The following is a 24,862-nucleotide window of genomic DNA, read 5'->3' on the forward strand; positions in this document are numbered from 1 at the left end:
AACTTAAAGCCTTAATTGCTGCAATTCAACTGTTGCGTATACTTTTGTTAACTTGGGTTTGACTTGACAATAACAATAAAATTAAGTTTGTTCAACTTGACTGCTAATTAGCGTCTACAAATTATTAAGCGAGCCTCCAAACTCAATATTAAGACGGCAAGAACAAACGCTTTTTATTGTTGTCATTTAACACTTGTCTCTCTTGTAAGCGTTGAGCGTAATTTCTCGTATTTAGTGTCATTGTACGCCTGACAAATCCATGAAGCGTGTCGGACATTTAACTGACGTGGATTTGTAGCGGAAATACGAGAGAGAACGGGTAGTCGCTCTCTGACTGAGCGTAAGCAATAAATAAAATTAAGCCTAGACAACAAATTCGAAGGCCAATGTCAAATTAAAGTCACTTGGTTAATTAAATGAAACATGCGTGCGCGCCATAAAATTGTTAAAAACAAAGCTAAGATTCGATTAATACAAGCGCAGCGCTTACAATTTTATTAAATTAAACAACAGTAGCGCTAAATTTTACTTAAACAAACAATTCAATAAAATTGTTGCTTAGCTGTTACTTGATTTATAGCAGCGCACGCTTCACTAAGCTTTTAAAAAGCAATTAAATTTTAAACAGCATAATATGTAAATTGTAAAGAATTTTTACGCGTAAAAATGCAAATCAATTTACGCTTTATGAGCTGTCAAAAAATGCTTAGCAGCTCAGCAATTGTAGGCGCTATAAATTTGAATTTTAATTGAATTTCGCTGGCGTACGCAGCGTATGCGTAATGCCTCTTTAACGCTTTAACGTATTATTAAAACGTTAATGCGCTCGGTCTACTGAGATTATTGAAGCCTTGCCAACGCTGTTGATTCTAATAGCGAACAACAAGGATACGCGTTGCTGCGCAGCTGTTGCATAGTCTAGCAGACGTGACGCACCACGCAACACTTGCCACTTGCCATGTGACTATTAAAAAAGAAGAAATGAAATGAGTGAAAAATGTTGAGCATAAAATAAGCAAATAATAACAATTTGCATGCGTAACAAGTTCATGTTTGTTTATTATAATTGAAAATTTCTTGCTGCTGCTTTCAACAATTTCTGACGCACACACACACACACAGACAGCAATTATACAGGCGTTTGAGTGAGTTTTATGCTTTGGCATGGAAAGTTGAGTTATTTGGCTGGCAGCAACATTTCGCTTGCCTTAGCAGCGTCAGTCAACGTTCAACTTCGCGCAGCTGTAGTCGTCGCCTGGGCGCTGCTGCAGACTTTTGAATAAAACGAGAGAGAGAGCGAGCGAGCGAGCGAGAGCGTAACTGTGTGCTTGTGTGTGTGTGCAAATCCTTTAATTTAACAGCGTGCTAGTTCACGTGCCAGCCAGTCAGGATAAACAAAGGCAGCCACAAAAGAGCAAAACACAGCAAACAAAAGCGGAAGAGCAGCAGCAGCAGCAGCAGCAATAAGCAAAGAAAAACAGGACATTGTGTTTTAGGCGCGCTACTGTTTAGCACGCTCAGCAAACACTTGGGCAATTGTTTACGTAAGTGTATATATTTTATATTTTTCTACATAAGCGTTAAGCAGCTGTCTATTAAATTAATAGTAAGCGCTTATGAAACTAAACTAAAGAAAATCAATATTTAATTTATTATACGCATACACACACACACTAACACACGCACGCTGCTGTTTTATGTGCTCTATAAACTTGATATAGCCTGTGTCAAGTTATTTTATATTAAGCAGCTGCTAAACTTTTGCTTTAGTTTGTACTTAATTAAAAAACTTTTAAGCTTGTAAGCTGCCAGTTTTCCCTTTTGGTACTATTTGCATTTGTTGCGTATGCATTGAATGGTTCAGTACACGTTTTCAAGGTGCTCAGTCTTATTTATTGGGTCAACGTTTGTCTGCACAAAGTAAAACAATTCCAGCAACTCAGCAAATTCTTGCTATTGTCTGTCACTTGATAAATTGCTACGACTTATAATATTAAACTTAAGCTAAAGCTGCGCATTAGCATTACATAAAAGCCAAACATAAACAACTTGGTTGCTTGGGCAACTTGGCAGGACATTGCTATTGCGGCTAAAAAGCTGGCCGCGCTTAATTAAAGCCTTGAACTTTGGCGTAGCGGATATTTAAGCATATTTTAGTAGTCTGAGCATAAGTAATGGTGTAGCTTTTAGCAACTTTTAAAGCAAAATTCATGCAAACTTAATGAGCGCCAAAAAGTATGCAACAAATAAATGTAAAAGCAACAGCAGCAGTTCCTGTTGAGTCGCTTATGTAAGCGTAGTAAAATGATTACTGTTTTTGCTTAAGCTCCACTTAAATAAATAAGTAAAATATGAGTGCAGCCCACACACAGTTGACAGTTTATTGGCCGCAAGCAAAACTGGCAACGTTTCAAGGACAACGTTTGCGGCTGCTCGGCACAAAATAAACAATCATTAACACACAGACGCGGCGCAGAGACGCATAACCACAATCTACACTTGGCCACATGACGTTTCACATCATTGGTGCTTTTTAATTAAAAAGCTGTCAAAATGCGCAGCACATTTAGCATTAAATTAACTTTCACTTTTTACTCTCTTTGTCAGCGTCCTTAAGCCACGCAAGATGTCGCTGCATATTGGCAACAGCCATTCGCTGTCCGAGGAAGAAATCGATGAGTAAGTATCAAAACTTGGCAGCAACTTTTGTTTGGTCAATTACTGCAGCTGCAACAAATTTGCACTTTGAACTTTGTGCAACTGAAACTTTGCCACAGCACAAGAGACAAGAAACTGCGCGAGTGCAAGCAGCAAATAAAAGAAAAGAAAAGAAAACTCAGGCAGTGCGCATGTGTTTTTCCTTTTTTTTTGTATATGCGCCTAAACTTATGCCCACGCCATATACAGCTAACAAAATAATTTTAACGCGTTAATTTTCTAAATAGCTTTCAAGGTTGAGCCTATGATTAACACAGCCTACTCGAGTTTGCTGCCCGCATTTGTATATGTGTGTGTGTGTGTGTGTGTGTATGCGTGTATTTATCGACATACGGCCCACGCGTTTATTTACATTGCTCATACGCACAGTAGCCGCAGCTTAGTTTAACATGTGCGCCACACAAAATAATAAATAGAATAAAATAATATGTTATCAGCTAGCAGTGCTACTAAATTATGAACACTTTTAAATGCTCTATACTATAAAATAAAATTATAAAATATTTAAAAAGCAATTTGCATTAAAATAATTAAGCACACATCTAAATGCTTTGCTGCTGCTTTAGTTAAACTAACTCATATCATAGCATAAACTAGTTTATTATCTAAACTGAAGTACAACACAAATTAACTTTGCTTTTAGCCCCTACCACAGTAGCTAAAGGTAGCTATACACACATTATTGATTGCCAATTGGCTTTTTGGGCTTTTGGGGCTTTTGAGTGTCGAATGAAAATTGTTTGTGGTTGTTGCTCATTTAACAGCAGTCATGTGTGACAAATGCAATTTCGCTTTAATAGCTTTATAGAGATTATGACACTTGCCTGTTGAGCAACAATAACTGACTTTTGCTTTTAAATTAATTTTACATTAAGCATTTGTAGCTTTTGCTGCCCTTTAAACTTAGCCTTGACTTTTATTAGCCCAACCTAAGCTATTTGCTTAGCACAGTGTGACGACAGCAGCTGCTACTAAAATTGGTCAATTATCAAGTGTAGCACACACACACTAAGAGCTTGAAATATGAGTCCTGTCGGAGGATGATATGAGCAAGTTACGTTATGTGTGGCTGCTCTGACAGCAAAGTCGTTTATAAAATGTACGCATAATGCTTATGCACATGTAAGACTTATGATAAGCATTATATATAATGCCGTTATAAATGTAAGTTGCAAAACTTCAACAAAATTTGCTGCTGTCTTTGTCTTTGTCTACAAAAGCTTTAAGCTGAAATTCCATTGTAGTCAAATGCAATAAACTGCTTAAGAGTCGTAACTTGGCTTCAAGGCCAAGCGAATTGAAGGCCACAAGTGCAAGTCAGACACTTGTACATTATATTTATATGTATATGTAATTACAGCCAGCTGTAAGTGACAAGTATATGCAATGCATGAACAACTATTGCATTGACTTGTGGCACACACACACACATACACACTTACCTTACGCATGTTGCAACAACAACAAGTTTGTTATCTCCAGTGACATACATACGGCCCATCATAATAATCACCATGGAAACTTTGCACTAGTTTAACTGGCAATGGAAACTGTGCTTCCATTTCTAATTGCTTTTGCTTTTGCCTCTCTGTCTCTATCAGCACGACATCTCTTATTCGTATAAATGGCAATTCTTGGAAAAAAGATAATGAATGGCAGACACAGTCAATGAAAGTGCGATAATTGTTTTGATACATACCATGCTGCTTCTGCTTCGTCTGTTGCTCAACTCAATTGAAAGTAAACAATGCACACTGATTAAGCACTCAATTTTTACTAACTCATTTCCCTTTGCACTTTAAAATGCAGCTATAAAATTTATAACACACACAGCTATTAAGGAAACTTTTGTTTTAACATAAGTTTAATTTGAGCAAAGTGCAAATGCTACGCATATCACGTAGCAATAATAACACACACACACACTTGCATTCTCGTTTGTTTTGTGCTCTTAAGCTCTCGGCGTCTTGCTTTAACAGCTGCGTTCGCTCTCTCTCTCGTGCTTGGCTGCGCTCGCTCTCTTGCTTTTTGGCGACAGTCGAGCCCCCTTTTATGACTTTATTGTTGTTGCTCCACATTCACTAAATATTTTCGCTGCTTGTCAGCAGTAACCAGTTTTATGCTCGTTTAAGCAGCAGCTGTTAAACTTTACATACATAGCTGAGCTCAATTTCTGTTAAGTGCTGCATATGTAATTTAAAAATTGGGCTATGCTCATGGACACCACTGTCAAAATTTGATGAGACAAATGTTGCTACGGTTTTAAACTAATGCAAGTTTTTAGCAAATAGCAAAGGTGACTACGCTAATTGAATACCAAAATAAATCAGACCGGTTTAAAATACGTTTTAAAACAAACACTGAACAGGTGAGCGCACATTTGGCACAACTAAAGCACCCTGTATGTACTGCTATTGTTGCAGCTGCTGTTGTTAGTTCAATTAATAATTGCAATTGTAATTGTGTACTAGACAAAATTACGCAAAAGCCGTTATATACATGTTTATACTAGGTATATTATGCTGCTATCTGGTTTCAACTGATATAAATTGCACTTGAGATGGAAATTGCTATTATAACAGCTGCCTACACACGGTTATGCATATTTTATATCCAACAAGCGCGACTTGAAAATCTCCTAACAGTTTGCACAATGATAAGTCAAGATTGCGTTATACTTGTGAAATTCAACGACAGCTACATAAATAACTAACTTGGGTGCTAAACAACTGTTTTTTTTACATATTTATAAACATTAGAATTTAAATTTAATATATGATGTGCTAAACACACGCAAACTGCGTGTTAACATGACATTTGAACTTCCGTTGAGCATCTTATCAGCATATATGAATTAACAGCGCTGTTAAGATAGTCGCTGTTAAGTCTAACAGCGCGCAAACATAGCGAATTTAGTAGTTTGGTATGCCAACAACAAACATCAGTCAGCCAGTCTGTTTACGTATTTCGACATTTGTCAGTGTATAGGTGAGCGGCCACTATATAAGACGGCTTGGCAATAGAAGAAATTTTTTATTTCGTCGAGCATCGTTGACGTGTACACAACGTTTGCTGTTTACATTTTTTTCATATAGTGCGTTGAGTGGTTTATTGGAATTTTTGAAGCCGGCTGTCAGGATATACAAAAAACAAAGTTCAAGGATATAGTTATAGTTAGACTGCTGACATCATGCCGCCCACTATAACAGACAACTTGGAGCATGGCTTCAAGGCACATTGCAGGACTCAAATACAGGACGATGAGGTCGACGAAATGGATTCATATGTTAAACGCATAACGCGGTAAGCTGGCAATAACTGGTTTTTGTTTCATCACAAGGCAAATAATGTTAGGGCAGCTGCCTGCCAGTTGCCTTTGAGTCCACAGGGGTGGATTTGGGCTGTTGCATCTTGCAACAGTTTTGGCGGCTCACATGAGTCATATGCCGCATTTGTTTAAATTAAACAGCAAACGATATACAAATCGCTGAGCTGGCAGTTGATAAAAATAACAAAAAAAATCAGCAGCTAATTCAGCAGCAGCCAAAGCGCCAAAACAAAACAAAAACGAAAAAGCGTCGACGATAAAATATACACACATAGACATATACTATAGATGTATGTGTAGCACATGAATAAAATAGATTACCAAAACACTTGTGCAAATATATATGTGTATATATATAATCGCGGTGGGTGTGTCATGACACAACACCCGGACCTAGACCTAGACCTTTAGATTCCCTGTACTTGAATTCTTTATGGTTTGGACAGTTTTATAGCGCAGCTTGGATTTCATTCATTGAAAGATTACGCAAATTGCGTATGTTAATATAGATTGATAAGCAATAAGAATTGTTTATAAATATGCCTAATCATGTTGGCTAACAAGCTCAGCTAGGTCGCACTTATAAATACGCTGTACAAAAAGCAATTTTATAATATATATTACATATTTGTTTTGTATTATTTTTGTTGGTTTTTTATGACGCACTTGTGGCATGGCTAATCACATGACGCTGACAAATTTTGATAATGTGATTAGTCGCATGTTGCTAGTTCAAAAGGATATGTATGCTTGACCTTAAAGATTTGGCTCATTGACCATATCAACAACAATTATAAACATGTGTGCCAATAGCCTCAGGCAATCAGTTTGTTTTGCATTTAAAAGTTAATTCCCCCTTTTTTATGCATGGGTTATCAATACTCGGAAATAATAACATTAGTTCGCAATCTGATAACGCGTGCAATAAAATAAATTAAAATAAATTTGCAAGTGTCAACTATTTATTAATAAAACCTGTTGCTTATATATTTGCAGATACTCAGATGGCACTGTCAAGTTACGTAACTCTAATATAGAGCTAATGGATCAGGATATTTTATATCATTTGGCGCTGGGCAGTGAGAGTCATGACTTGGTCGAAATGTTTGGCGACGTTAGGGTGAGTGCGCGCATATAAATAGTGCTTAAGGTCAAAAGTATATTTGGTCTGGCTAAAAATAGCTAACAAACTGTTTGATTATCTAACAGACTTGTACAGAATGCTGTGAAACAAGTTCACAGACTTAATTGGCCTTGATCATGAAATTCAAATTAGCCTGAACTGTGGCTGCTGCATTAATTAAATAATTTATGGCGACACCTTAACTAATTGTATGCAAATTTTCTAGTTCGTTTGCATGGGCGGCACACCCAAGCGCATGGAGAACTTTGCACACTTCATGATGGACGAGATTGGCTACAAGCTGCCCGCCGGCACAATGCTGCAGGACATAAGCGCCTATTCGTATCGCTATTCGATGTATAAAGTGGGTCCAGTGCTGTGTGTGAGCCATGGCATGGGCACGCCCTCGGTGAGCATATTGATGCATGAGATGATCAAGCTGATGTATCATGCCAAGTGCATGGATCCTGTGTTCATACGCATTGGCACCTGCGGCGGCGTGGGCATTGAAGGCGGCACTGTTATTATCACAGAGGATGCTTTGGATGGGCAGCTGCGTAACTCGCATGAATTTGTAAGCAATTCGAGTGGCCTCAAGTGCATAGGAAACTAATTTTACGCTTTTATTGCAGACAATTCTAGGCGAAACGATACATAGACCTGCCAAGCTGGACAAGAAGCTGTCACGCGAGCTCAAGTCGCTTGCCAGCCCCGATGATCCTTATGACACAATCATTGGCAAAACGCTGTGCACCAATGATTTCTATGAGGGTCAGGGACGTCTCGATGGCGCCTTCTGTGAGTTCAGCGAAGCCGACAAGATGGCCTATTTGGAGAAGCTGCGCAGTCATGGCGTCGTCAACATCGAAATGGAAAGCACCATCTTTGCCGCCTTGACTCATCATGCTGGCATCAAAGCTGCTGTCGTCTGTGTTGCATTGCTGAATCGTCTGAACGGTGATCAGGTCAATACACCCAAGGAGGTGATGCATGAGTGGCAACAACGTCCGCAGATACTTGTGGCACGCTATATACGCAAAGTGTTGGCCCAAACCGGACAGCTAAAGTCTTTGTTTGATCATCAGGGTTCGATAAAGTCGCCCCGACGCTTTAAGCTTGTGCAGCAGGAATCGCAAGCTCATGAGTAATTTACATATATGTGGTTTAATTTTTGAAGTTACCTTTGGCTGCTACGTCAACATAACTTATGTATACAAAAAGTGTTTCAACATTCCTTAGTCTTAAGTGCATTTGTTTTAAGTTTATTGAAAGACACCATAAAATACTTGTAAACGCTTTACAACGCAAACATTCCTTAGTTGACTTTGTTTTAAGTTTCGATTTATTTATACACACAACCTCATTAGCTTGTTAGTAACAAACAAACAAACAAACAAATAATTGTGCTGAAGTTAAAAAAAATACATACAACAAATTTTATAATTCGTCTATGTGTGGCGTTGGTTGTTTCAAATTCAAATTGATATTGTTAATTGCATCGATGTTTATACAACAAAAACTATATATACAATTATTATAAATGAATGCTGTTAATTGTTATGTTGCATAATTCAACTTTATAAACCAAAAATATACACTAATAATGTCATAAATTATTCTATGTATTGTAATTCCTAACAAACATTTGTTAATGTTGCTTAATCATGATACTATGTATATCAAACAAAAAGTTACTCTTATTCAATTCTAAATAAAAACAGTAAACAAAGAAAAGTGTGTTTTAATAATAATAAGTGACTGCTGTGCATTTGCAGTCAGTTTATTAAATTTTTTCATTCGGCTAACATAACTAAATTTATTTTTGTATTTAAAAAAAATGTGTAATAAGGATTTGGGCAAAGAAATATGCGAGCTTAAAGGTAAGCTGCTGCTAAACTATATATTTAAAATATATATATAAATATATATTTAAAGCAATGGTTAAGGCGCAAAATAAGCGCATAGATATGCTAATAAAACATGTTAAGGAAGGCTGTGCTGCTGATGAGGACAAAGAAAAGGAAAGCACTATACAAAATCTAAGCCCGTATTTGCCTTGCCTGTGTCCTGATGTGCTGTTTCATTTAAATCTGGATACAGCTACAACAGCCTTTCCAAAAGTGTTTGGCGATGTGCGCGTAAGTTCGTTAGTTAGTGTTTAGTTAGTTAGTTAGTTAGTTTGCCTTAGTTTGTTTGCCTGGGCGGCACAGCACATCGCATGGAAGCCTTTGCTTACTTCATAATGCGTGAAATTGGACTGAAGCTAAGCACGTCGGCCAAGTTAAAGGACCTCAGCGAGGACGGACATCGCTATGCGCTATTTAAAGTTGGCCCTGTATTGTGTGCTAGCCATGGCATTGGCTGTCCCTCCATTAGCATTCTGCTGCATGAACTCATTAAGCTAGTGCATCATGCCAAATGTCAAAATCCCATTTTCATTCGCCTGGGCACTTGTGGTGGCATTGGCGTGGAGCCCGGCACAGTTGTTATTACTTCGGAGGCTATTGATGGGCAGCTACGTGCAGCGCATGAAGTTGTTGTGCATGGCCAGGCACAGCTCAGACCTACGCAATTGGATGCAGAGCTGGCCGAGGAGCTCAAGACGCTGTGCAAACCTGGCAAGGATGGTTTTGTTGCCGTTGTGGGCAAAACACTTTGTGCCAATGATTTCTATGAGGGTCAGTCTAGACTTGATGGCGCCTTTTGTGATTATACGCCAGCCAAAAAATTGGAATTCTTGCAGCGCCTTTCAGAGCTGGGCGTAACCAACATTGAAATGGAAAGCACCGCCTTTGCAGCGCTCACTGCTCAGGCCAACATTAAGTCTGCAGTCATGTGTGTGGCCATACTAAATCGCTTGGAGGGGGATCAGGTAACTAACTGCCATAATTTCTATGAGATTTGATCATTAATAATTTCTATTGCTCTTTATTTTGTGCAGATTACAACACCACTGGACACACTACACCAGTGGGATATGCGACCGCAAATGTTGGTAGCACGCTATATGCGCAGAGTGCTCTATGGCGATCCACCGGAGGAGACCTATGAATGCTGGTGCAGTCTAAGCAAACACGATGTACCAGATGAGGTTAGAGCGACCACTCAGGAGTGTTCCTAAGGCTTGCATTTAATTTTTAGCTGCAGTACAATGTAAATGCGTGTGTAAGTATAAACAATTTATTCTATCGTCCTCAAGTGTCCTGCCAAAACAATAACATGCTCATAGCTCTGCTCCATGCCCAAAGGGTTTGAATTAAGAAATTGTTTAACATTTAGTCATAATTTCTCTTTTCAAACTCAAATGTTTAGTGCAGCAGGTAAACAGCAAAACCATAATAAATTATCAAATTGTTTATAACAAAAGTTGCATGCAAAATTTGTTAAAAAGAAAACCTATAATATAATTTCCTTTGAAAAACATTTTAAAGATTGATATGTTTGTTATTGACGTCACTCAATCAAAAGAAAATTTTAAATAATTCAGAATGTAATAAAAACAATCAAATATAGCCCCTTTTTTTATTATATTTATATTTGTTGCTTATTGTTTGTTATAAAACAAATACAAATATTCTAAAATATATACATACAATACATGCGATACGATAATCAGATAGAGACTTTTGTAGCTACCCGCAGCAAAAGCTTTCGTATTATACACATATATATATATATTTGTTCGTATACATTATCGCCCACAGCTCGTTCAGTTGATATTTAGCCAGCGACACGATCAGTAGTGCCCGCATTTTAATAAAAATATTTTCATATTTTGTTAGTTGTGCGAGGTAATCACTTTACATATTAAACTAAAATTAAACAAGTGTTGCTTCTAGTAAAAAATTTAAATTTAAAACACAGATTTGAAAAGGAAAATACGCTTAACCGCATATTTCATTCATCAATTGTGACTCCTACATTTATATATATTTATATATATACCCTTAGATCGTGTCAGATAAGATAAAATTTAAAGGCCGGTCGCTAGCAAAAAATAAGTTAATGTTATATGTGTGTGCAATAAATAATTTAATAAGAAATCATTTAGTGCTTCAATCAATTGCTTCAATTAGTAATCAGAATTCAAACTGGGTTGTAATTTAAAGTGTAACAAAGTCAGTTGTCTGAAGTTTAAAGTTACAACAGTATACAAGAAAATTCTAAATTGCATTATACTCTTCAATTTCTTATAAAAAATGACAAAGTGTATTCAAAGTTAGTAAAAAGAATGATAATCAAATAACAATGACAAATTTTTAGATAATAAATATTTAGTAAATTTAACAGTTTTATTGCACTTATATATAATAAACCATTATTTGTATTATTTATATTACAGATTTACTGCTGAGCTTTCAAAATGGCTAACAGGTATTTATTTACATATCATTACATATTATGATATGCAACATTTGTATGCTTTTTATATTCAATAGTGTTGAATTAGCCAATCCCAATCTAGCGGACATGTCTTCAGATTTTTTATATCATCTAGCCATCAATGTGCCCAATACCAAGGATACCAGCGAACTGCAAAAGCAATTTGGTGATGTTAGAGTAAGTGAACAATAATAAACTAAAAATATAAACAATGCATAAAGTACAACTCTACAGGTTATATGCGTGGGTGGCACCGCATCGCGCATGCGTGAATTGGCCATATATCTGGGCAAAACACTGAATATTCCAAACTCCGCTGAGCCGGTGGATCTTTGCAAGCAGGGAAATCGCTATGCAGTATTCAAAGTGGGTCCAGTGCTTTGCGCTAGCCATGGCGTAGGCTCATCCACATTCTCTGTAGTGCTGCATGAGCTGCTGAAGCTGGTCAAGTATGCCAAGTGCCAGGATCCCATATTCATACGCATAGGCACCTGTGGCGGCGTGGGCGTGCCACCAGGCACCGTAGTAGTTACCAAGGATGCATATAACGGCTTGCTAAACAACGAGCATGAGATTGTAAGTATATACATTATTATATTTGTAATATATGCTACAATTTGTTTGGCTTGCAGTTCATTTTGGGTGAGCGTGTTGTGCGTCCTGCGCATTTCCATAAGGATGTCATGCTAGCAATTGTTGCCTGTGGCCAACAGTCTGATGGCTTCGATACCATAAATGCCAATACCATGTCTACAGATTGCTTCTATGAAGGCCAAGGACGCATCGATGGCGCTGTCTGTCATTACAACAATGAGCAAAAGATGCAATTCCTGCAAAGAGCCCATGCCAAAGGCATACGCAATATTGAAATGGAAGCCACCATGATGGCGTCGCTGACACTGCAAGCAAAAGTTAAAGCTGCCGATATTTGTGTTACGATCGTTAATCGTTTGAATGGCGATCAGGTTTGCGGCGATAGTGAAGGCAAAGTACCGCTCAGCTTGGAACAGAAAAAGAACTTTGAGCATCGACCTTTTCTCATTGTCGGACGGTATCTGCAAAAACTTTTGAGCAACTAGGCGCCAGTTTATAGTGTAGTAGCCAGTAATCTTTGTATTTCATAAAAGCTTACAATTCTTTTATTAGCAATTTGTTTTTGTTTACATTTTTATCTTGCGGCAAACGCAGTTCCGGTTGTGTTTCATCCAACTCTTGCAGCATGAGCGGTTGTTGCTGCAGCTTTGGTGCATTGCTGCCCTTCAACTGCCCACCAAGCGCTTCAGCAGCGCTTATAAATTTGCTCTTAACAACGCGATTCGGTTTGACCAGCTCAGCCAGATCGTAGTCCTTGGCAGCAGTTTGCTTGACTTGCTTTGGCTGTGGCTTTACCGCAGCTTTGGGCTTCTCCTGAGCTGCCGGCTGTTGCTCCTCAATGATCATGCGAGTGGCATGTGCTGGAGCCAGCTCGCCTAGCTGCGAACGCAGCTGCTCCAAAGCTTTAAGAGCCACAGAATTGTCTGGGTCATGCTCCAAGACACGTCGATATGCATCATTTGACTACAAAAACAAATTATTATATAAAATTATCTTAGTTAATAATTCAAGCTTACCTCGCGTCTTCTGCCTTGAGCGTAGTTTGCCTCGGCTAGACGCAGCAGCGCTTTGACATTAGCTGGCTCCAGTTTAAGACAAGCCTCGCAATCTGCTATAGCTTCGGTATACTTTTGTAGCTTAATGTCTAATGTAAAAAAATAATTATGAGTTGGAAACTGTTCTGATGCAGTCGGATGGATTTGCTTACAAGCTATGGCGCGATTGTTATGCGCACGTGCCGCATTCTCTGGATCGTACATTATAGCGCGTTTGTACTCCTCTATAGCATTAGCATATTCTCTGCTCTTAAAGCACTCGTTGCCACGTAAGCGATGTCTGCAACAAAATAAGTCTTTAGTTCTCAATTATAATTCTTGGAGTTGACTTACTTCTCAGCATATTGTTCACGCTCCAATTGTGTTAGTTTCTTCAATTGTATTTGACGACGCAGCTCCTCAGCTGCCTGCTCGCAAAGCTTCATATGCTCTTGGACCTCTGCTGTGCCCTTCTTAACTGTCTTTATTTGAGCTTGTTCTTTGTTACGCTCTTCCTCCAGCTCTAAGCGTAGAATCTCCTACAAATTCACTGGTTAACCATATGCGTATTTAGTTAGTTTAAAAACTTACCTCATCCGGATCATATTTATCCCATTTGCTATAATCTGTAGACTTGATGCGCTGCTCATTTGGCTTCGCTTCCGGTTTTTCAATTGTTTTAGTCGGGGGCGCTGGTTTTTTAGTTTCAACTTCCTCTGCATCCACATCTATCTTGCCAGGCGTGCGCATGGGTGGCAAATCCGCTGTAAACTTCTCCACATCCTCTTTAAGTTCATTTAAAGCGCTGTCTTTGCTCTTAATGCTCTGGTTCCAGTCCTATCAATATTATTATTAATAATTAAACTTCATATTAGCTAAGCAAGCTTACATATATGGGTTCCAGTTCTTTCTTATCTAAAACAATGCTGCTACGTATTTGCTCCTCAAAGCGAAACAATTTGCTCTCAGGCTTTAACTTCTTAAGCTTCTCCTCAGCGCAGCGTGTAAGATCTGGATAATAGCCCTCTTCGCCGGAACGCAAGATTGCAACAATCTTTTCCATTTCACGCGCATTTTCGCATTTGTCCACATAAACAAAATCCAAATGGCTTAATGGAATATTATATTTCTCTAAGAGTTTTTTGCTCTGATCCATGCTTAAAGTTTTAAAAAGTATATAGTTAAAAGTCGGCTCTTATAAGTTTTGCTGTTGCTAAATATGAAATTTTGTTTTCTCAGCTTGCTTGGCAACGACAAACTGTTTAAATTGTTGTAGCCATCTAGCGTTAAGTACTTAAGATATATAAATAAATACCAAAAACCAAATCACATAAAAATACCAACATTTAACATTCGTTTTACAGCACTATTATGTTGGCTCTGATAGAAAAATGTGTTTTGGCAGACGGCCTTCAGAGCGGTTCTATGGTGTAATGGTTAGCACTCTGGACTTTGAATCCAGCGATCCGAGTTCAAATCTCGGTAGAACCTTTCGTATGAATTTTTTATATTTTTATTGGGATTATTTAAAAATGAAAGTGTTCACTTATATAAGCCGTAAATTTGGAGATTTTTCAGTTTTGCGAGTGAGATAAGGGTTGCTAAACTCTTATTACACTCAGCGCGTTCGTGACAACACGGTTCTATGGTGTAATGGTTAGCACTCTGGACTTTGAATCCAGCGATCCGAGTTCAAATCTCGGTAGAACCTGTTTGAATACTTTTTTTATTTTATTTATTAAAACATGTATGTTATCTTACAAAGGAATTGGAAACATTTTTATTATAAAACTTTGATGAATATACAATGCAAACGCTTAAATACATAGTGCCAGATCAAATACTTAATACACATTTAGTCCCTAAACAAAAGTTGGCTTAAAATAATGCTTATATAATTTGTTATGAAGCGACTCAATCGCAACCGATTTATTTCTCCAGCACAGTATATACCTCGCCATAGCGTTCGACACGCTCAAAGACGTCCATATCACTATCACTGGAACTGGACGACTCAAGATCTGCAGATTTGGAGCCGGCGCTTAAAGCAGCAAAGAGTTTTGGCGTTGGGCGATAATAAACAGAGTAACGTGTATCAAAACTGCGACTGCCCATGTGATATTTGAGTAATTTTTGTGCTCTGCTTTTGCCTATAATCGGACAAAGGCAATCTTCGGTGAGTGTAAACTTTTTCCGCTCTATGGTATCCTCTTTAGAGGGTGCATACAACAGTATGCCTTTCTTTGTAAGTTTAATTTCTGTCTCCGGATTGCTTACAGTGGGTGTGGCAACAAGCGTGTTTGCCTCAGCGCCCATTGTAGTGGATGTAACTACAGTACAGTCAGCATCACAATCTGTTGTATTCCAGCTATTCTTAAGTGAGCCCTTGGGACTTGGCATACTCAAATTAATAGACTCGACTGCAGTCTGTTTTAAGGCGCGACTACTGGCTGTATGATTGCTCAAAGCAGTGGAATTGCAGGCAACGCTATGGCTATTGAAACTAGATTGCTCTGGAAATTGCGGCGATTCAACGGTATTAGTCTTTAAACTGCTCTTATTTTGTTTTTGAGTCCTTTTTTGCTCCTGTTTATAGGTTTCTACAGAGAACGCCAGAGCACGTTGCATTTCATCTTCTGAGTCCACCTCATTTTTGTTTGTTTTGCTCTTGGCTGCTTTGACTTTGCGGCTTTTCTTTTCAGTTTTGTTTTGTTGTGCTGACGCTTTCTGGGTACTTGTAGTTCTGGCTTTACTCTTATCGCTGTCAGCGGTTGCTTTTGAATTATTTTTCTTATTGTTTCTTGCCTTTGGCTGCTCTTCAATTAAAAATTTTACTTTACTCTTATCGTTGTCACCAGATGCTTCTGAATTATTTCTCTTATTCTTTGTTGCCTTTGGCTGCTCTTCAATTGAAAAATTTACTTTACTCTTATTGTTGTCAGCAGATGCGTCTGAATTCATTTTCTTATTCTTACTTGCCTTGGGCTGCTCTTCAGTTGAAAACGAAACCAATGTTTTGCTCTTCTTACTTTCAGCTTCCTTTTTTAAAGTCTGCTTACTCTCAGCTCTTGGTTTTATGTTAAATTCATCTGCTTCTTGTATGGACTCTTTGAGAAGAGCGTTCGGGAGCAGATTGGCCTTGCGCTTTTTTTGCGGCTTCGGCGCAGGTCTATCATCGGGGCTGCTTTTATTGTCGACAAGCCATTCCTCCGTTGAGCTGTTGGCAATGTGCACCGCATTTGAGCAGAGACGATCGCTATTGCAGCAACTGCATTCGTCCTCCATTAGGCGCGGACGCAAGTCTTCCTCACAAGCGAGCTGGCGCCGCATTTGCCAGACATTGTGCTTAAAGTGTACCATGCTTTGCATAGATCTTGAGCCATGCTCCAGGTGATTGCGTGGATACTCATGACGACTGTAACTGTGACTGGCATGACTGCGATATGTATAATAGGGATATGCAGTTCTGGAAAAGGCACGTCGAACGCAAGCATTGCAGTCACAGTGACCATGGGCATGGTCCTCGTCTTCGCTGGACGAGTATGAAGGATATAAGGAAGAGCTTTCGCAACGTTTACGCAGCTGCTTGCGTCGTTTTTGCACAGTGGCACTGTCAGTCATACTGTAAGGGTAGCATCGTGGGCTGGTATGGAATATGAGCTCGCGCTCACGCCTGCGTCGATGCAGTTGATCCCGGCGATGCATGAGCGCTTGCATATGATGGCGATGCTCTCGATCCTCAGCGTATTCATTGTACTTGGCACGCAGTTCATCACGCTTGCGCGGTACAGTGCGATACATTTTGATGGTTGTCATCGGACTGCACTTGACCGTAGAACTAGGATTGCGTTTGCGACTGGAGCGTATATAGCGTGCAGTGTCCACAGAATGCATAGACTCCGCGTCGCTATCGTTGTCACTTTTCGGGGAGGTAGGATTATCAGCGGCCCTGTAACGTTGCCGTTGGGCTTTGTCTGGGGTAAGTTCTGGCATGCCAGTGTCGCCATAGTTGCTATTGTGACGTCGCATCCAGTCGCCCACATGACGCTCAATTTTCTGGGCATCAAATGTGTCGAGTATGCGATCTAAACCGGCTGCCTTCCATTTGCGCGTATGTTCCTCTATAATGGGCATTGTTTCATCCAACATTTGCTTTATTTCTGCTTCTTTATCCTTGTCATCGGCGTGAAATAGCACTTGGGTCAGCTCCGCTTTGGTCATACACGCTGTTGTATTTATATCGTCAGCCACATTATCTTCTTCCGCTTCGTCAAAGCCGCGCAAACTATCCTCATCTTCATGCTGGAAGGTTTGTTCAGCTTTATTGAGATCTATTAATTCGCCAAGCTCACTGTCAGCGCTCTGCTCAACATCCTAAATCAAGAGAATTTGAATGAACGTCTTTTTACTTCCAATAAAATTGGTTGTTGTTTTCGTGTTTACCGTTAGAAATTTAGCCCATATTTTGGAGCGCTGATAGGCCACAGTCTCTAATGTTTCCTCATCAATAATTGAATGCGCCATATTAGCAAAACTTAACTAAATAACAAACTTTAATTTCTCTTTGTAGCTTGATTTTTTAAACATGGCAGCCAGACTGTAGCAGTGATGTACAAAACATCGATGAATCGAGCATCATCACTGTTGACATATTGCCTAATCTCACAGCCGCCACAATTAACTAAGATATCGAGCATGTGGAGGTTATCGCTGATCGATTATAAGTGGCGCGCTATTTGAATCAATGTAGAACACTTTGCTGCATTTTGTTTTTCTTTTATTTTAAAGTTGCATATGTTTTACATTATATTAATAATATTAATATTGCAGATAAACAAACGAATACATATTTTGTATGCCTAAATAACCGTTGAATAAACATTTTTGCCACATGGCTCAGTTGAAATACGTACATTTTACAACTACAAATGTATTTATATATATAAACTTTCGTTTTTTTTCATAAGTCTAACGCTGCTTGCTCCATTGGCCACTAAGTCGGAATATATGTTGACGGGGGATACTCTCAATTAACATGTATATAGTAAGTATTGTATATAGAATATAATGTATTTAACTTGTTGGAATTTGGTTGCCCGTAATCTACTTGCGATTGCGTATGGCGCGTTCCATAATATTGTTAATGCGCGTCTCCGAATAGCCCGGCACAAGCATATGAATAAGCTCCTTCATAAACAAATCACTGACACCCGGGCTAGAGCGTTCAGCCAGCTCAAAAACGGACTTGAGGTCACCAATGTCGCTGCCAACGCCCACACCATGCATGCTGGGCAAATTCTTGCTGCTGCTATTGTATTTGCGTTGTATATCGCTCAGAACAGGGAATAGGAAATTGTTGAGACACGCGCTGTTTGTATGATGTCGCTGTGGCTGTAACTGTCCCTGGCTAGACGACAGCTTGACATGATTGGACTGATTGGAAGCCTCGTTGACGTTGCTGCTACTGTTGGTGCTGGTTGCATGGAATGTTTCACGATTGCTGCTGCGACGCTGCTGCTCACGTTGCTGCTGCTCCAGACTCATAGGTAGTCCCAAGGAGGCACGTCGCTCCTCCACCTGCTCCAGCGTGGCCACAGAACGCGACTGTCGCAACTCTGGCTTGGAGCTGGCACGCTGCTTTTGCATCAACTCATTGGCTGAGGCAGAGCTGCTCACTTGCAGCAGCTTTCCTGTGGCGCCTCCTGCGCTGTTGTTGCTGCTGGCGGAAGCTGATGAAGCCACATTCAACATGGTAGTTGAAGCATGTTTGTTGCTTATGTTATTATTGTTGCTATTATTGTTATTGTTGTTATTGTTGCTGCCAGCGTTGCCCGCTGTTGCTGTTGCGACGACGTCGCTGCTTGTCGCAATACTGTTGCTGCTGTTGCTGCCGCTGGCAATTTGTGCATTGCCGCCAGCTGCGCTGCTGCCACTTGAAGGGCTATGTGTTGTGGCCATAAGTTTCTGCATAGTCAGCTCATGTTCCTGTAACTGGAAACTGTTGACGCCCGCACGCGGAGCGCTATTGATATGCAGACCCTTCACAGTCATAATCCAGGGCTCATCCTGGCTGCTGCCTCCGCCGCCCTGCTTGGCATCGGAATCAGAGTCTGAATTTTCCGACTCGGTCTCACTCTCATCGCCCTTGGACACCTTCCATTTCTTAAAGCGATCAATCAAATCTATCAAATAAGCATTCTTTTTGGCTTTCTTGATAAACGGATACTTGAGCAGTTCCTTGGCTGTGGGTCGATTCTCAGGATCCTTGTTCAGGCATGCCTCAACAAACTCCTTGAAGAACTTGCTGTAATTACCCGTCAGCTGTGGCGGATTATTCTTGGGTATTAGAAAGAGCACACGCATGGGATGTAGCTCCGAATTGGGTGGTTCACCCTTGGCCAGCTCTATGCCTGTTATGCCCAGCGACCAAATGTCTGCCTTGGAATCATACTGTGACTGTTTAATGACCTCTGGTGCCATCCAGAATGGTGTGCCAACAAATGTATTACGTTTTGATGTGGTATTGGTGAGCTGTCCAGCCACACCAAAGTCCGCCAGCTTGACGTCACCCAGTTCGCTGAGCAGCACATTGGCTGCCTTGATATCACGATGCAGCTTGCGCTCCGAGTGTAGATAGTCCAATCCCTTAAGCACTTCCCGCAGAATGATGCCAATGTGCATCTCCTCAAAGCTGCCTGCCTTCATTAGATCCAGCGCAGAGCCACCGCCTAGATACTCCATAATAATCCACAACTTGGTGCCTTTAAGAAAGGATCCATAGTACTTGGTCACATAAGGTGAATCGCACTGCGACAACACCATAATTTCCTGCTGTATGTCATCGATTTCATCTTCAGCCTCTTCTAGGTCAATTATTTTAATGGCCACCACTTGCTGCGTGCGATTGTCTATTCCTTTGAATACCTCACCAAAGGAGCCCTTGCCAATGCGCTCCTGCTTCGTAAAGATGAGCTCTGGATCAACCTTCTCTGTCCAGGACATAATGGCAAAGGTTTAAATTTTTCGTTGCGTTGCAAGAAAAAGCAAAGCTGTTGTTGTTGTTACTGCTGCTGCTGATACTGCTACCTCTGCTGCTGCTGTTGTGGTTGCGTTGCACTATTGTGTAGGAACTGGAACTCGATTTGTTATAATTTTCCACGTTCACATTTATTACCATTTAAACAAATATGCTTTAGTGTTGTAATGTGTCTATTTGGAAGCAACTAAGTAGCGCACGAAGGGCACAAAAAATTTTTTTCGTTGGCTTTTCTTTTGCTTGCTTGTTCTTTTTTTCGCTTGTTGTTGTTGCGCTGCGTTGGCTCGATAATCAAACTATCGATAGACTATGTTAGTTTATCGCTGCTTGCACATCACAGCGCAACGTAATTGTTTTTTTTTTATTATTATTATATGATTTTCCGTAAAATAAGCCTAGTTTAAATAAAAACAATTTTGTAAACAAAACCAATGAATGAAAACAGTAAACGCTGCCAAGGAAGCTGTCAAGGCGATCTATGAAAATGTTCTATCTACGCCGCCTATTTAGTCAGGAGCTCTGTCCCGCCACCACGCATAGTGATCTGTTGGGCTGCCTGCAGCAAACACCACAACAGCTGTTGGCGGGTGGCTTTACCGGCGCGCCTGCACTTGAAAGCCTCTCCTGGTTACACAATCTGGCGCCCTGCTTTCCACTGCGTGGCGAGCAAATTCAGGTGATTAATGAACCCCAACACTTTTACCAAACGCTGATGCAGCGCAGCATCAAAGCGAAGCGACGCATAGTGTTGGCCAGTCTCTACCTGGGCACTGGTCAGCTAGAGCACTCTCTTGTGCAAAATCTGCGTCACAGTCTACAAGCACAATCATCACTTCAACTAAATGTGCTGTTGGACTTTACTCGCGGTACACGTGGTGTGAGTAACTCCAAGACCATGCTGATGCCGCTGGTGCATGAGTTTGGCAAGCAAGTGCAGCTTTCACTTTACCATACGCCTGATTTGCGGGGAATGACAAAGCGTCTGGCGCCACCACGTTGGAATGAGCTGTTCGGACTGCAGCATATGAAGGTTTACCTGTTTGATGATGCTGTCATCATCTCAGGTGCCAATCTATCGAATGACTACTTTACCAATCGTCAAGATCGTTATATACTCATTGAGGATAAGCCGCTGGCGGATTTCTATGCGCAGTTCATAGAGCGTGTGCAAGAGTTTAGCTTGGCTGTTAACGCTGATGCTACAGAAGGACTGCATCATAATTGGCGCATACTACCCTACGAGGGCACTAAGGAGCAGTTCGTACGCTTGGCTAAGCAACGCATCACAGACTTTGTGCAGGACGTTTACAAAAGACAATTGGAAGTGCGTCAACAGCAGACCCAAGCGGATACGTGGGTGTTTCCATTGCTGGAAATGGGACAAATTGGCATACATCATGATAGCGTCGTGACCAAGCAGTTGCTTTCCAAGTGCATAGCAGGCTCACGCCTAAAACTGGCCACTGGTTACTTTAATCTGACGCAGGAGTATATGAACACAATTACCCACAATTGTCTGGCGCAGTGCAGCATTCTTATGGCGCATCCCAATGTGAGTTGCTGGCAATAAAATCCATTTATGTTTCTCCAATCCAATGTTGCTTTCAGGCCAATGGCTTCCAAGGCGCTAAGGGACCAGCAGGTGGCATTCCGGCTGCTTATACACTCATTGCCAAAAGTTTCTATCAGAGTTTGGTGCGGCGCCAACAGCACCATCGTGTGAACTTTTTCGAATACGAGAAACCCGGCTGGACATATCATGCCAAAGGATTGTGGTACTATTTGCCTGAAGCCCGCTTGCCGAATTTAACTTTAATAGGTTCCTCTAACTTTGGCGAACGATCGGTAAATCGTGATCTAGAAACGCAAATCTGCCTTGTCACCGCCAACAATGACCTAAGTCAGCGTCTGCAGGCGGAGGCAGATCGTCTCTATGATATGTCAACAACAGCAGAACGTGAGATTGTACAAAGAAGCGTGCCACGCTGGGTTCAAGCCGTAGTGCGCATATTTAGAAATTTTTTCTAACTAAACAAATTCTCCAATCATAGTTCAATTTTGTTGCTATTAGGGAGCAGTTACTATTAGTATAGCAAACGTGTGTCCTTTTCTACGTTGTGTTTGTGTGTATTGCTGTAGTTAGCTGTTTTTAATAAATGAAAGCCGTTTATATTTGTGCTATATATTATTGTTTTTAATTTGTGCGCAACAGGCGCCAAACAGCTGTCTGCTGATTAATCGATATCATCAAGTGCGATTACAGCTGGCAGGGTTGCTACAAGCGCGTGTTGTGTAAACGGTCGAGCAGCCGCATTTTCATAATTGTAAATAGCTAGTTTTATATTTGTTTTTAAGACATGTTAAACATATTACGTCAGCGGCATGCAACCTTTGCAACTGCAGCGCAACGCTTGCTACACAGCTCACAGGCAAGACCGGGCTATATAGTGCTGTAAGTATTGTCTTCCTATAAGTAACCCTTTCAAGTTGCGGCTTTTATTTTACAGTGTGCCTGAAATTGGTGAGGAGGGTCCGCTGGGCGAGGGCCTGTTAATGCCAGATGGCTTGCCGGCCTTCAGCGACATTACCATAGAGATGTGCCTTGGCGCCATAGGACAACAGGCATCGGCAGTGGAGAAGGCAGTCAAAGCGCTAGAGCAGGATATTCGCAGCGGCAAGCAGCTGAAGACAGCAGATATTTACAGCGAATTGGACATAGTCACAGCACCACTAGAGACTACCTGGGGCGTGGCCAAGGCTCTTTATTTGGGCAACAGCACCCTGATACCCACCAAATCCTATATGAACATACATGAGCGTGCACGTAATGCTCGTGCTGCCAAGTTCTGCAACAAGACCATTTACAATGCATTGTTGCAGCAAGAGGCACAAGCAGCTGATGGTGGCGAGGCAGAGCAACGACTCCGTCAGAAGTATTTACTGGAAGGAAAATTAAATGGCTTGATGCTGTCGAAGGACGCACAAGATGGCTTGAAGGAGCTGCTGACACAGCTAGGACGTGAGCGTGGTAGCTTTAAGAATAAGGTCAACATGTCTGTGCATGCATTTGCGCATGTGGTGAACGATTTTCAGCTAGTGCGTGAGTTTCCAACTCCGCTGCTCGAAGCCACAGCACGTGATGCCAGTCAGCCACTAGAGGGTCCTTGGAAAATTACGCTGCAGCCACAAATAGTTGAAGGTTTTCTGAAATACTGTCCGGATCGTCTACAGCGCTGGAATGTCTGGCGCGCCAATTCCATAAAAGCCTCTCAGCAGCAGGAGAAGTCACTAGAGAACAGCACACATCTGGAGAAGATTAGAGGCTTGCGCAAGCGTCAGGCACATTTGCTAGGCTACAGCAGTTATGCAGACTTGTCGATGCAAACCAAAATGATAGGCAACGTGGACAAACTGAAGCAAACGTTTGCTCAACTTCTCAAATTTGCGGGACCTGCGCAAAGCGTTGAGCTAAGTGAACTGCAAAAGTTTGCCAGCGCCAGCGGTGCGGAGCATAAATTAGAGGCTTATGATGTTAGCTATTGGAAACGCAAGCAGTTGCTGGAGGATCATCAGTTGAATGAGGGTAAAATAAGCGCTTATTTCCCGCTGCCGCGCGTGCTCAATGGACTTTTTGCATTGTGCGAGAAACTCTTCAACGTGCGCATAGAGCAACAGCCGAAGGCGGAAGTCTGGCATCCTGCAGTTAAATTCTTTAATGTGTACGATGGCGATGCTAGCAATAGTGCTGCACCCGTGGGTGGTTTCTATATGGATTGTTACTCCAAGGAGCATAAGTTTGGCAAGCACAATGGCTGGATGGTGGGCATACGCAATAGCAACAAGTCCGCCGAACTGGCGCCGCTTTGCGCATTGATATTCAACTTTACAGAGATACCCGGCAAGTCGCCATTGTTAAGCTACGATGATTTACAAATGGTATTCAAGACTTTTGGTACTGGACTGCAGCATCTTTTAACGCAGGCAGGCTACAGCGATCTTGCAGGACTCTCCAACATTGAATGGGATGCCTCTCAGGTGTCGGGCTATGTCATGAGCAACTTCCTAGATGATGCGCAAGTGCTGCAAACGCTTTCGGGGCATTACGAAACGGATGAGCCCATAGATCTGCAGCTGGCGCAGAAACTGCGTCTGCTGAAAACACAAATGGCTGGTTACAATCTTTGCCAGGAGCTGTACGTTGCCGATTTGGATGTAGAGCTACACAGATCTAGCGCGTTTTGGTTGGAGGTGGTGCGCAAACTGTGGCCAGTTTATAACATCATGGCGTTGGACAAGAAGGACGCACACCCCTGCTCCATGACAGACATCTTTGCTGGCGACTGGGCAGCAGCACACTTTAGTCATTTGTATTCCAAACTCATAGCAGCGGATATTTCTAGCAGTTTTCAGGAGCAGCGCAGTGATGAGCATTATGCCAGCGTGGGCAAACGTTATAAACAAACATTTTTGAGCTACGGCGGCTCTGTGCCCACAGCTGAAGTGTTTAGACGCTTCCAAGGACGTGATCCCTCGGTGGAAGCGTTGTTGAAGTCGTTACAGTTATTTAAACCATCGCAGACCACCGAACACAATTGAGTTTGAGTCAGCATTATTACCTGACTAACAACGTTTTGTTATCGGCCACT

The 24,862-nt window shown here is 41.1% G+C and overlaps 8 protein-coding genes and 2 non-coding genes across 12 annotated transcripts; 7 read left to right on the forward strand and 3 right to left on the reverse strand.

Annotated features, from left to right (window-relative positions):
* The first annotated feature begins 1,231 nt into the window (after nucleotides 1-1,231).
* Nucleotides 1,232-8,733, forward strand: LOC108601880 (uridine phosphorylase 1). Of its 2 annotated transcripts, XM_017989854.1 has the most exons (5): nucleotides 1,232-1,544; nucleotides 2,608-2,679; nucleotides 7,043-7,166; nucleotides 7,396-7,743; nucleotides 7,802-8,732. In XM_017989854.1, the coding sequence occupies exons 2-5, from the start codon at nucleotides 2,627-2,629 to the stop codon at nucleotides 8,315-8,317; spliced, it is 1,041 nt and encodes a 346-aa protein (XP_017845343.1). In that variant the 5' UTR covers nucleotides 1,232-1,544; nucleotides 2,608-2,626; the 3' UTR covers nucleotides 8,318-8,732. The 2 variants fall into 2 exon arrangements, with proteins under 2 accessions (XP_017845343.1, XP_017845342.1); XM_017989853.1 differs by lacking the exons at nucleotides 1,232-1,544; nucleotides 2,608-2,679 and adding an exon at nucleotides 5,757-6,021 and having other exon boundaries at nucleotides 7,802-8,733.
* Nucleotides 8,734-8,961: 228 nt separating this feature from the next.
* LOC108604528 (uridine phosphorylase 1) lies at nucleotides 8,962-10,303 on the forward strand. The gene is made up of 4 exons (XM_017994040.1): nucleotides 8,962-9,049; nucleotides 9,105-9,307; nucleotides 9,358-10,041; nucleotides 10,111-10,303. The coding sequence occupies exons 1-4, from the start codon at nucleotides 9,007-9,009 to the stop codon at nucleotides 10,288-10,290; spliced, it is 1,110 nt and encodes a 369-aa protein (XP_017849529.1). The 5' UTR covers nucleotides 8,962-9,006; the 3' UTR covers nucleotides 10,291-10,303.
* On the forward strand, nucleotides 10,276-12,701 carry LOC108604529 (uridine phosphorylase 1). 2 transcript variants are annotated; one of them, XM_017994041.1, is made up of 5 exons: nucleotides 10,276-10,334; nucleotides 11,512-11,543; nucleotides 11,609-11,729; nucleotides 11,787-12,128; nucleotides 12,185-12,701. In XM_017994041.1, exons 2-5 carry the CDS (start codon nucleotides 11,533-11,535, stop codon nucleotides 12,629-12,631), a joined length of 921 nt encoding a protein of 306 aa, XP_017849530.1. In that variant the 5' UTR covers nucleotides 10,276-10,334; nucleotides 11,512-11,532; the 3' UTR covers nucleotides 12,632-12,701. The 2 variants fall into 2 exon arrangements, with proteins under 2 accessions (XP_017849530.1, XP_017849531.1); XM_017994042.1 differs by lacking the exon at nucleotides 10,276-10,334 and adding an exon at nucleotides 10,944-10,960.
* LOC108604527 (sperm-associated antigen 1) lies at nucleotides 12,679-14,533 on the reverse strand. The gene is made up of 7 exons (XM_017994038.2): nucleotides 14,521-14,533; nucleotides 14,070-14,374; nucleotides 13,772-14,017; nucleotides 13,535-13,719; nucleotides 13,354-13,481; nucleotides 13,163-13,290; nucleotides 12,679-13,109 (listed from the first exon to the last, which is right to left on the reverse strand). Exons 1-7 carry the CDS (start codon nucleotides 14,531-14,533, stop codon nucleotides 12,681-12,683), a joined length of 1,434 nt encoding a protein of 477 aa, XP_017849527.2. The 3' UTR covers nucleotides 12,679-12,680.
* A 66-nt stretch (nucleotides 14,534-14,599) lies between these two features.
* Trnaq-uug lies at nucleotides 14,600-14,671 on the forward strand. The gene has a single exon. It is a non-coding gene; the product is annotated as a tRNA-Gln (tRNA).
* A 148-nt stretch (nucleotides 14,672-14,819) lies between these two features.
* On the forward strand, nucleotides 14,820-14,891 carry Trnaq-uug. The gene has a single exon. It is a non-coding gene; the product is annotated as a tRNA-Gln (tRNA).
* Nucleotides 14,892-14,994: 103 nt separating this feature from the next.
* Nucleotides 14,995-17,759, reverse strand: LOC108601819. Its single transcript, XM_017989756.1, has 2 exons — nucleotides 17,624-17,759; nucleotides 14,995-17,554 (listed from the first exon to the last, which is right to left on the reverse strand). Exons 1-2 carry the CDS (start codon nucleotides 17,702-17,704, stop codon nucleotides 15,110-15,112), a joined length of 2,526 nt encoding a protein of 841 aa, XP_017845245.1. The 5' UTR covers nucleotides 17,705-17,759; the 3' UTR covers nucleotides 14,995-15,109.
* Nucleotides 17,760-18,004: 245 nt separating this feature from the next.
* Nucleotides 18,005-20,560, reverse strand: LOC108604241 (serine/threonine-protein kinase 24). Its single transcript, XM_017993615.1, has one exon. It carries the CDS (start codon nucleotides 20,180-20,182, stop codon nucleotides 18,284-18,286), a length of 1,899 nt encoding a protein of 632 aa, XP_017849104.1. The 5' UTR covers nucleotides 20,183-20,560; the 3' UTR covers nucleotides 18,005-18,283.
* Nucleotides 20,561-20,597: 37 nt separating this feature from the next.
* Nucleotides 20,598-22,391, forward strand: LOC108604242 (CDP-diacylglycerol--glycerol-3-phosphate 3-phosphatidyltransferase, mitochondrial). Its single transcript, XM_017993616.1, has 2 exons — nucleotides 20,598-21,768; nucleotides 21,825-22,391. Exons 1-2 carry the CDS (start codon nucleotides 20,695-20,697, stop codon nucleotides 22,242-22,244), a joined length of 1,494 nt encoding a protein of 497 aa, XP_017849105.1. The 5' UTR covers nucleotides 20,598-20,694; the 3' UTR covers nucleotides 22,245-22,391.
* Nucleotides 22,392-22,503: 112 nt separating this feature from the next.
* On the forward strand, nucleotides 22,504-24,834 carry LOC108604195 (oligopeptidase A). Its single transcript, XM_017993548.1, has 2 exons — nucleotides 22,504-22,668; nucleotides 22,724-24,834. The coding sequence occupies exons 1-2, from the start codon at nucleotides 22,574-22,576 to the stop codon at nucleotides 24,810-24,812; spliced, it is 2,184 nt and encodes a 727-aa protein (XP_017849037.1). The 5' UTR covers nucleotides 22,504-22,573; the 3' UTR covers nucleotides 24,813-24,834.
* The last annotated feature ends 28 nt before the right edge of the window (nucleotides 24,835-24,862 follow it).

The sequence above is a fragment of the Drosophila busckii genome, chromosome 3R (assembly GCF_011750605.1).
Source record: "Drosophila busckii strain San Diego stock center, stock number 13000-0081.31 chromosome 3R, ASM1175060v1, whole genome shotgun sequence".
NCBI lineage: Eukaryota > Metazoa > Arthropoda > Insecta > Diptera > Drosophilidae > Drosophila > Drosophila busckii.

Coding starts and splice junctions, on each gene's coding strand:
- LOC108604529 (XM_017994041.1), top strand. Junction 11,730..11,786: donor AGCAATTTGGTGATGTTAGA/GTAAGTGAACAA, acceptor ACAACTCTACAG/GTTATATGCGTGGGTGGCAC. Junction 12,129..12,184: donor TAAACAACGAGCATGAGATT/GTAAGTATATAC, acceptor TTTGGCTTGCAG/TTCATTTTGGGTGAGCGTGT.
- LOC108604528 (XM_017994040.1), top strand. CDS start 9,007: ATGTGTAATAAGGATTTGGGCAAAGAAATATGCGAGCTTAAAG. Junction 9,050..9,104: donor AGAAATATGCGAGCTTAAAG/GTAAGCTGCTGC, acceptor ATATATTTAAAG/CAATGGTTAAGGCGCAAAAT. Junction 9,308..9,357: donor AAGTGTTTGGCGATGTGCGC/GTAAGTTCGTTA, acceptor AGTTTGCCTTAG/TTTGTTTGCCTGGGCGGCAC.
- LOC108601819 (XM_017989756.1), bottom strand. CDS start 17,704: ATGGCGCATTCAATTATTGATGAGGAAACATTAGAGACTGTGGCCTAT. Junction 17,555..17,623: donor TATGGGCTAAATTTCTAACG/GTAAACACGAAA, acceptor CTCTTGATTTAG/GATGTTGAGCAGAGCGCTGA.
- LOC108601880 (XM_017989853.1), top strand. CDS start 5,909: ATGCCGCCCACTATAACAGACAACTTGGAGCATGGCTTCAAGGCACAT. Junction 6,022..7,042: donor TATGTTAAACGCATAACGCG/GTAAGCTGGCAA, acceptor ATATATTTGCAG/ATACTCAGATGGCACTGTCA. Junction 7,167..7,395: donor AAATGTTTGGCGACGTTAGG/GTGAGTGCGCGC, acceptor CAAATTTTCTAG/TTCGTTTGCATGGGCGGCAC.
- LOC108604242 (XM_017993616.1), top strand. CDS start 20,695: ATGAAAATGTTCTATCTACGCCGCCTATTTAGTCAGGAGCTCTGTCCC. Junction 21,769..21,824: donor TTCTTATGGCGCATCCCAAT/GTGAGTTGCTGG, acceptor TGTTGCTTTCAG/GCCAATGGCTTCCAAGGCGC.
- LOC108604195 (XM_017993548.1), top strand. CDS start 22,574: ATGTTAAACATATTACGTCAGCGGCATGCAACCTTTGCAACTGCAGCG. Junction 22,669..22,723: donor AGACCGGGCTATATAGTGCT/GTAAGTATTGTC, acceptor TTTATTTTACAG/TGTGCCTGAAATTGGTGAGG.
- LOC108604527 (XM_017994038.2), bottom strand. Junction 13,482..13,534: donor CGTGAACAATATGCTGAGAA/GTAAGTCAACTC, acceptor ATTTTGTTGCAG/ACATCGCTTACGTGGCAACG. Junction 13,291..13,353: donor TAACAATCGCGCCATAGCTT/GTAAGCAAATCC, acceptor TTTTTACATTAG/ACATTAAGCTACAAAAGTAT.
- LOC108604241 (XM_017993615.1), bottom strand. CDS start 20,182: ATGTCCTGGACAGAGAAGGTTGATCCAGAGCTCATCTTTACGAAGCAG.